The sequence below is a fragment of the Bombina bombina genome, chromosome 1 (assembly GCF_027579735.1).
Source record: "Bombina bombina isolate aBomBom1 chromosome 1, aBomBom1.pri, whole genome shotgun sequence".
NCBI lineage: Eukaryota > Metazoa > Chordata > Amphibia > Anura > Bombinatoridae > Bombina > Bombina bombina.
This window is the reverse complement of record NC_069499.1, coordinates 1,176,044,148-1,176,054,402: the sequence shown is the minus strand read 5'-3', so window position 1 is coordinate 1,176,054,402 and position 10,255 is coordinate 1,176,044,148. Positions and strand designations below refer to the sequence as shown.

The 10,255-nt window shown below is 39.7% G+C and overlaps 1 protein-coding gene across 1 annotated transcript; it reads right to left on the bottom strand.

Moving 5' to 3' along the window:
• Positions 1–886: 886 nt before the first annotated feature.
• WNT9B (Wnt family member 9B) lies at positions 887–8,416 on the bottom strand. Its single transcript, XM_053718353.1, has 4 exons — positions 8,394–8,416; positions 7,782–8,038; positions 5,979–6,244; positions 887–1,360 (listed from the first exon to the last, which is right to left on the bottom strand). The coding sequence occupies exons 1-4, from the start codon at positions 8,414–8,416 to the stop codon at positions 887–889; spliced, it is 1,020 nt and encodes a 339-aa protein (XP_053574328.1).
• Between the last annotated feature and the right edge of the window lie 1,839 nt (positions 8,417–10,255).

The following is a 10,255-nucleotide window of genomic DNA, read 5'->3' as shown; positions in this document are numbered from 1 at the left end:
TCTGTAACTCTGAGAATTGGCTGGAGATGAGCTGTATAGTCTGTAACTCTGAGGATCAGCTGGAGCTGAGTTGTATAGTCTGTAACTCTGAGAATCGGCTGGAGATGAGCTGTATAGTCTGTAACTCTGAGGATCGGCTGGAGCTGAGTTGTATAGTCTGTAACTCTGAGGATCTGCTGGAGCTGAGCTGTATAGTCTGCAACTCTAGGGATTTGCAGGAGCTGAGCTGTATGGTCTGTAACTCTGAGGATTGGCTGGAGCTGAGCTGTATAGTCTGTAACTCTAGGGATTTGCTGGAGCTGAGCTGTATAGTCTGCAACTCTAGGGATTTGCAGGAGCTGAGCTGTATAGTCTGTAACTGAGGATCGGCTGGAGCTGAGCTGTATAGTCTGTAACTCTGAGGATCGGCTGGAACTGAGCTGTATAGTCTGTAACTCTGAGGATTGGCTGGAGCTGAGCTGTAAAGTTTGTAACTCTGAGGATCGGCTGGAGCTGAGCTGTATAGTCTGTAACTCTAGGGATTTGCAGGAGCTGAGCTGTATAGTCTGTAACTCTGAGGATCGGCTGGAGCTGAGCTGTATAGTCTGTAACTCTGGGGATTGGCTGGAGCTGAGCTGTATAGTCTGTAACTCTAGGGATTTGCTGGAGCTGAGCTGTATAGTCTGTAATTGTGGATCTGCAGAAGCTGAGCTGTATAGTCTGTAATTGTGGATCTGCAGAAGCTGAGCTGTATAGTCTGTAATTGTGGATCTGCAGAAGCTGAGCTGAAGAGGCTATATCTCTGAGGATCCATTGAAATCAGTTGCAAACAAAAACAAGTGCTTAGAAGGGATAGTAAATTTGTTTTACAGCTCTTCATTTCGAGTCTGTTTTAATGCACCTGCTCTCACTGTTTGCAGGTATATGCATCTTGCTGTTGTACACATTTCTGACACTCCACATGGCAGCACCAGTGCACTTGGCAGTGACAAGAAAAGGTGACAAGACGGCTCTGTGTGTTGTAACCTCTCCCACAGCACAAACTGTCACATGTGGTTTCACGAGTGCAGGGTCGCCCTGCAGTGCCAGGAGAGAAACGACTGGGTCGGCAGAAGCTGGGAGATTCATCCAAATAGACAAGATCACCAGACCGAGGATTGCGCCCAGCATAGGAATGTCCCAACATAGCAAAGTTCCCCATCTCATGACCTCCCACTGCCTCGTTGGTAGCACCAAGGACCTTAACAGCGTTATCATATTTGGCCTTAAGTAGAGCTCCTGTCTCATGAAATGGGGAGAGCTGCTTCCAGCACGTACGGACAGCACATGAACCAGACACTCCATGACACTTGCAAGTGGTTTTTAAACCAATTTTCACTGCCTGGAAAGAAAGGATAATTATATTGATATGTAGAGCAATAGAACAGAACAGATGACTACCAAAAGAGAGTTTAAATGCACATAATACACAGTTCTATAATACATATGAAAGAACTCTGTTTAAAAATGTTTAACACATAAAAAAGGGTTAATCAAACTGTTTATTTTTTAATCTGAAACTAACAGGAAGAGGCTAATTTATCAAGCTGGTTCTTTGCATCAAGGTGTATGAGCGGCAACCACAAATGTAAGAACAGAAGCTGTTCCTTTTTGCCTCTTTGCCATCTTCAAAGATGTGGCAAGATAAATCACCCCAACATTTGCTTGTTTGTGGTGATTGACATGCAACCAAGTGTGCAAGAGCAGGGGGCATTGCAAGTGGGTATTACAGGCAGACAGGTTCTCTATTTGAGAATGCGCCAGCCTGTGATCTTTATACATTTCTTTTGACGTGTGGGTTTATAAGGATAGCAGCTAGCTGACTTATCAGGACAACTTCCATGTATATAATGGCTGATAATGATGTGCCACACAAGAATGAAAACTGTGATTTTTTTCACCAGAGGAATATCAGTTTTCCAAAAAAAGGAATATATTTAAAATGCACTTTATTATTACATGAAAAAGGAAAGAAAAATACTTCTGTGTCCTATAAAGATATGGTTCACTCTTATACTTCCTGAAAGAAGTGTGTTTTATTAGACATATCATAGAACTGAATTGTATCTTTAACATTACAAGGTAATTGTTAAATCTTGTGTTTTCTGTGTCCTGTTCGTTATACCATTGCTGAAATCATTATTCAAAAACATTTTACAGGTTGCAGATTTGTCTGTTTTATTTTTCTATTTCTGTGAAGTTTTAAGATAGTTTTTTCCTCCCTCTTATTAGTGTTGCACTATACATTGACATGTATTGTAGCACACAGACTATTTCTTTCTGTCTTTATTGTATTAGTTTTTAGCAAAATGTAATTTTTTGACAATTAAAATATAGAATTCTCAAGCTACTTGCACTTAATGGGGGGTAGTTATCAAGCCGTCTACTTTTCTGGCTTCGCCGGCCCAATACGTCCGCCTAAGCTCGCCTACCTTCGCCGCCGCGGACCTGAAAAAATACGCCTAAGTTATCAAATAAAGCTGTCAAAAAGCCGCGGGGCGATGAGCAGCGGACTGTGAGAGTTATCACTCATCCGATCTCGCTGCCCTTCGGCTTTTTCCCAGCTTTATTGCTAGCCTGTCACTAAGCACTCACACTAAACTGCACTGTTCTACCCCCTATACCGGCGCCCCCGGAGCCCCCAGCAACTAAATAAAGTTACTAACCCCTAAACCGCCGCTCCTAGACCCTGCCGCAACTCTTATAAATGTATTAACCCCTAAACCGCCGCTCCTAGACCCTGCCGCAAGTCTTATAAATGTATTAACCCCTAAACCGCCGCTCCCGGACACCGCTGCCACCTACATTATACCTAGTAACCCCTATCCTGCCCCCCCTATACCGTCGCCCTCTATTATAAAATTATTAACCCCTATCCTGCTGATCCCGCACCTCTCCGCAACTAAATAAATAGTTTAACCCCTAAACCGCCGCTCCATGAACCCGCCGCAACCTATATTAAACCTATTAACCCCTATCCTGCCCCCCCTACACCGTCGCCACCTATAATAAATTTATTAACCCCTAATCTGCCCCCCCTACACCGTCGCCACCTATAATAAATTTATTAACCCCTATCCTGCCCCCCACTACGCCGCCGCCACTGTAATAAAATGATTAACCCCTAAACCTAAGTCTAACCCTAACCCTAACGCCCCCCTAACTTAAATATTAATTAAATAAATCTAAATAAATTAACTCTTATTAACTAAATGAATCCTATTTAAAACTAAATACTTACCTTTAAAATAAACCCTAATATAGCTACAATATAAATAATAATTATATTCTAGCTATCTTAGGATTTATATTTATTTTACAGGTAACTTTCAATTTATTTTAACCATGTACAATAACTATTAAATAGTTATTAACTATTTAATAGCTTACCTAGCTAAAATAAAGAGAAATGTACCTGTGAAATAAATCCTAACCTAAGTTACAATTACACCTAACACTACACTATACTTTAATAAATTATTCCTATTTAAAAATAAATACTTACCTGTAAAATAAACCCTAAGATAGCTACAATGTAATTAATAATTATATTATAGCTATCTTAGGATTTATATTTATTTTACAGGTAACTTTGTATTTATTTTAGCTAGTTAGAATAGTTATTAAATAGTTATTAACTATTTAATAACTACCTAGCTAAAAGAAATACAAAATTACCTGTAAAATAAATCCTAACCTAAGTTACAATTAAACCTAATACTACACTATCATTAAATTAACTAAATAAACTACCTACAAATAACTACAATTAAATACAATTACATAAACTAACTAAAGTACAAAAAATAAAAAAGCTAAGTTACAAAAAATAAAAAAGTAAGTTACAAACATGTTAAAAATATTACAACAATTTTAAGCTACTTACACCTAATCTAAGCCCCCTAATAAAATAACAACCCCCCCAAAATAAAAAAAATCCCTACCCTATTCTAAATTAAATAAATTTCAAAGCTCTTTTACCTTACCAGCCCTTAAAAGGGCCATTTGTGGGGGCATGCCCCAAAAAGTTCAGCTCTTTTGCCTGTAAAAGAAAAATACAACCCCCCCCAACATTAAAACCCACCACCCACATACCCCTAATCTAACCCAAACCCCCCTTACAAAAACCTAACACTAATCCCCTGAAGATCATCCTACCTTGAGCCGTCTTCACTCAGCCGAGCAGCGATGGAACTGAAGAGGACATCCGGAGCGGAAGAAGTTAATCCTCCAAGCGGCGCTGAAGAAATCTTCCATCCGATGAAGTCATCATCCAGGCGGCGCTGAAGAAGTCTTCGATCCGGCCGATGTCATCTTCAAAGAGGCGCTGAAGAGGTCTTCTATCCGGGCGAAGTCATCTTCCAAGCCGGGTCTTGAATCTTCCTTCCGCCGACGCGGAACCACCTTCTTCACCGACGGACTACGACGAATGACGGCTCCTTTAAGGGACGTCATCCAAGATGGCGTCCCCTCAATTCCGATTGGCTGATAGGATTCTATCAGCCAATCGGAATTAAGGTAGGAAAATCTGATTGGCTGATGGAATCAGCCAATCAGATTCAAGTTCAATCCGATTGGCTGATCCAATCAGCCAATCAGATTGAGCTCGCATTCTATTGGCTGATCGGAACAGCCAATAGAATGCGAGCTCAATCTGATTGGCTGATTCCATCAGCCAATCAGATTTTTCCTACCTTAATTCCGATTGGCTGATAGAATCCTATCAGCCAATCGGAATTGAGGGGACGCCATCTTGGATGACGTCCCTTAAAGGAGCCGTCATTCGTCGTAGTCCGTCGGTGAAGAAGGTGGTTCCGCGTCGGCGGAAGGAAGATTCAAGACCCGGCTTGGAAGATGACTTCGCCCGGATAGAAGACCTCTTCAGCGCCTCTTTGAAGATGACATCGGCCGGATCGAAGACTTCTTCAGCGCCGCCTGGATGATGACTTCATCGGATGGAAGATTTCTTCAGCGCCGCTTGGAGGATTAACTTCTTCCGCTCCGGATGTCCTCTTCAGTTCCATCGCTGCTCGGCTTTAAGTACAGCAAGCTTGGTTAACTTAAATAGTCTATTGAATATTTCTAATTGTATAACATTTGAGATGTGAGGGGAGAGGTTGGACCTTTTTGGTGTAGTACACACAGGGTTATTCCCGGGCAGTTGTGTATCTAGTTTGTGCACTTCCCTGGGTACTGCCCTAAATCTCCACCCTCCCAAAGTTTAGCTCTTATTTGTTTCATATATTTTGCACAGCTAGCGGCCAGGTGCACACAGAGAGGCCATGCACCTCCAATAAACTACCAGGGATCATTGATTTGTAGTAAAATTGATAAATTAAACATTTGGAAAACATAGGTGTTGGAAAGCATCAGGCTATTGAACAAAAAAAAAATTGCATTCTGCCAAATCTTGTTGCCCAAAGGACACGCCCACTTGGCCTAGGCCAGAATTCTCTCCCATCAGGCTGTATGATAATTTCACACCATATACCCCACCATGCAATATCCTGGATTATAGGGTTGTTCTGGTTTGGGCCTCACACAGTATTAAAGGGACATCAAACCCAAACATTTTCTTTCATGATTCAGATAGAACATACAATTTTAAACAACTTCCTAATTTACTTCTATTATCTAATTTGCTTCATTCTCTTGACATTCTTTGCTGAAAAGCATATCTAGATCGGCTCAGTAGCTGCTGATTGGTCGCTGCACATGGATGTCTCGTGTGATTGGCTCACCAATGTCTATTTCTATTCAACAAACAATACCTAAAGAATAAATCAAATTAGATAATAGAAGTAAATATGAATGTTGTTTAAAATTGTATTCTCTATCTGAATCATGAAAGAAAATGTTTGGGTTTAATGTCCCTTTAAAGTGCAAAAAATATATTTTTGGACAGTGACTCCCTTATCCTTCCATACCAATATAACCATAAGGAAAATGAAAGTGTATACCTTAATGCCAGCATTAGTGTTATGCAGATCCACTTTGGCCCGCGTGTCCCTGCCTCCTCTCTTCTGACGCAGGAAACTCTGCAAGAAGCGAATGCTATGTCTCAGGTTGTCACCACATACTCCCCATTGCCAGGCACGCTGGCTCTCAAGTCCAGCGGAGTCATCACAGGTACATCGCTCCATCCTCCCTCCACTGCATGCCTTAGCTAGAGTGTGTGTCAGGGAGGCGGCAGACACAGCATACAAGAACGCTGTCTCCTTAAATCCTGCAATGAGGAAGAAGCAAATAAATACAAACAAAAAAAACTGATGCTTCATGTGTACTTAAAGGGACACTGAACCCAATTTTTTTCTTTCGTGATTCAGATAGAGCATGCAATTTTAAGCATCTTTCTAATTTAGTCCTATTATCAAATTTTCTTCATTCTCTTGGTATCTCTATTTGAAATGCAAGAATGTAAGTTTAGATGCTGGCCCATTTTTGGTTAACAACCTGGGTTGTTCTTGCTAATTGGTGGATAAATTCATCCACCAATAAAAAAGTGCTGTCCAGAGTACTGAACCAAAAAAACCTTAGACGCCTTCTTTTTTTAAATAAAGATAGCAAGAGAAGGAATAAATATTGATAATAGGAGTACATTAGAAAGTTGCTTAAAATTGCATGCTCTATCTGAATCACAAAAGAAAAAAATTCTTTCTAAGGCATTTATAGGATGGGGACACAATAGAAGAGTGACACAGAGACCCCTTACCATGGCAACCATGTAAAACTGTCCTGTAGAGTTTACAAATGCATGGGCACAGTGCTGTCCTACTTGCAGCTGCCTGTTTCTTGTATTTGTCACTGCTATTCTGGTGGAATGCCATACACTTTCTATAAAGTAGTACTGTTAGTATGACATAAATAATAGCTACTATTACTGTAAGGTTAGCATTTCAGTTAGCTATGTAATCAGGAAATAGGGAACTCTGTATTGTATGGGTTGAAAGATTTGAAATTGCTGCTGTGAACTGTTAATAAAGTTCAGCAGTTTTTGCTTTGAAGTCTCTTGGTTTTGTTTCTCTGTTTATGTGGAAACTGAGGAGCAGCAGGTCAGGCACCATCTCACATATTTTTGACCATCTGCTCTCTCACAGTGGTCACTGTCCTTGCTCAGACAGGACTTCTGTAACACCAACCTGCCCATCACTATTAGTCACTTCTATTCTCTGATTTTAAAGCATTGCCTTGTTTGTGAAATCTTTCCTTATGTGCTTTATTATTTGTGTTAGTTATTCTCATTTAAAGACTTGCTGGTGTATTTAAACAGAGATGAAACCCAAAAATGTTCTTTTGTGATGCACACAGAGCATCACAGTTTTAAAAAGTTTCCAGTTTACTTTTATTATCAAATTTGCTTAGTTCCCATGACATTCTGTGTTGAAGAGATACCTAGGTAGGCATCTGGAGCACTAAATGTCAGAAAATAGTACTGCCATCTAGTGCTCTTGCAAATGGATAATATTGTTGCAAAACTGCTGCCCTATAGTGCGCCAGAAATTGGCAGCTCCTAAGCTTACATCCCTGATTTTTAGCCAAAGATACCATACAGTCTGCAATACTGTCAAAGTACTGTAGGTGAATAAGCAACTGTCACATGTTTAAGAAGAAAGAACCTTCTGGTTTATGCAAATTCTCTGGATAAGCTTTCCTCTGTTTTGCCTTTTTGCAGCAGTGGTGATATAGTGGTTTTAATTGGTTAACAATGTAAATATTTTTTGCTTAAATCTATTTAAGGTACAAATGTTTTAGGTCTATCATACCTCTCTTCAAGAGGCTTCCTCTTCCCTGCAGGCTGCAGTTCCAGCGCTCACTCCTCAGCTGGTATTGACACTCCACAATGCTCAGGCGCACTGCCTCCCTCAGTACCTCTGCCAGCCCTGGTTCCTTTCTACAGAGCCTCCTCTGCCGACGTGTAAGTGGCAGCAATTCACACTGCTTGAGGTGGGGTCTATTGTGAGAACTTCCAGCCAGAGGAGAAGAGGAGGTGAAGTGGGTAAGAGATTCCTTGTTGGCCAGACTGCGGAAATTGAGAGAAATATTGGTGGTCAATGAATGATTCTAATATTTAAAAGAGTTTACAGAAATGTATAATCTTCCTGACTCACATATAAAACTGAAGTAGAAAAAGTCGTTTAACCACTGTGCAACTCCTTGTAAACAGCGCTGCTTTAAATAAAAACTCAACCTTTGTGCTATAGGACGTGGTGTGTAACTCATTCAGAGACCATATTACATTTTTTAAGAGATTTATTGTCGACCTCATTCTGATTTGGAATGGGGACAAGAGAGACATAGAGGAGTTCATAAAAGCCATTAATACCAATGATGTTGGGCTCTCCACTTTTGAAGTAGGTGAGACACAAATTAATTACCTAGATGTCACATTAAGAGGCATTTGTGACAATAAAGGGGCACACATAGATACAAGGATTTTTCAAAAACCTACAACAAAGAACACAATATTACATGCTAGAAGTAGTCACCCCAATAGGGTCTTTAAGGCTATAGCCAAAGGCCAATTTGTGAGAACATTAAGAAACTGTTCAGACAGAGAGGTGTTCACTGAACAAGCAAATGAACTAACTGAGAGATTGGTCTCAATAAGTTACCCTAAAAAAATGGTCATGGGTATCAGAGATGAGATAGAGAGAAAAGAAAGGGACGATCTTCTCTCAAACACTAGAAAAAACCCTAAAAAAGGATAACATTCTTGACACAATATAGTGAACAATTCGGACAAATCTGTAAGATTATACAGAAACACTACACAATGATAAAGGCAGATGATGATTTAGTAGATGTGATAGGGAAAGGGTGCAGATTTGCATACAAAAGGGGAGTCACTATAGGCAATAGAATAGCCCCACAAACTTGAAGAAATTGGAAAACGAGCTCATGGTTATTGGCAAAAGGAGTGTACAAGTGGCATTACCTTAATTGTATAGCCTGTGAGTATTTACAGATGGGTAATGGCTTTTATAGTACTAATACCAGAGAGGTGTTTCAACACAAGCGGTGCTACAATTGTAGAACTACATATGTAGATATGTAGTATATTTATTGACGTGCTCTACCTGTAATTTACAATATACAAGTATGACCTCTAGGGAAATGAGATCACGTATTCGTGAACATGTATCCAACATAAAAACTGGAGTTTTAACTACTCCATTAATCATGCATTTTAAAATTCATCATGACAAAAATCCAGAAAGTTTAAAATGGGCTATAGTGGAACATATATCGGTTCCACAAAGGGGAGGTAATAGAGATCAACTCCTAGCTAGGAAAGAGGCGTTTTGGATTTATGGAACTAAAAAATCTAGTCTAGTGATGGTAGAAGTGATAGGTCACATGATCATGTTGTCCGTCAATTTTAATCTGTTGTTTATTATGGGCTAATCTAACATCCAGAAAGTAGAAACGGTGATTAAAACACAATGTAGTCCAGTTAACCCTTAAAGCTCAACCCAAATTTGATTATATAGACGAAAATTTTTTTTTCGCTCATCCAACTTTATTAGCTTATAAAGAATCTAAAACATGTTCCTTAAGCGTAAAATTTAGTGATGATCTAAACCATTATAAGTTAATTAAAATTAACTGTAGTCATAGTACTATTTAGGATTAATACTTAGAAGAGATCAAGCTTAAAGGGACAGTAAACACCTGCATTATACTTATTAACCCATAATCTGCCGCCCCCGACATCGCCAACACCTGCATTATACTTATTAACCCCTAATCTGCCGCTCCGGACATCGCCGCCACCTACATTATATTTATTAACCCCTAATCTGCTGCCCCCAACATCGCCGTCACCTACATTATATTTATTAACCCCTAATCTGCCACCCCCAATGTCGTTGCAACCTACCTACACTTATTAACCCTTTATCTGCAGCCCCCAATGTCAGTTAGGCTTTTATTTGGGGGGTTAGTTGTGTGGGTGGTGGGTTTTACTGTTGGGGGGGTTGTTTGTAATTTTTTTAAAGGTAAAAGAGCTGATTTCTTTGGGGCAATGCCCCGCAAAAGGCCCTTTTAAGGGCTATTGATAGTTTAGGCTAGGGTTTTTTTTATTTTGGGAGGGGCTTTTTTTTATTTTGATAGGGCTATTAGATTAGGTGTAATTAGTTTAACAATCTTGTAATTTGTTTTTTTATTTTCTATAATTTAGTGTTAATTTAGGAAATGTATTTAATTGTAGGGTTAGGTTAGGTGTTAGTCTAACTTA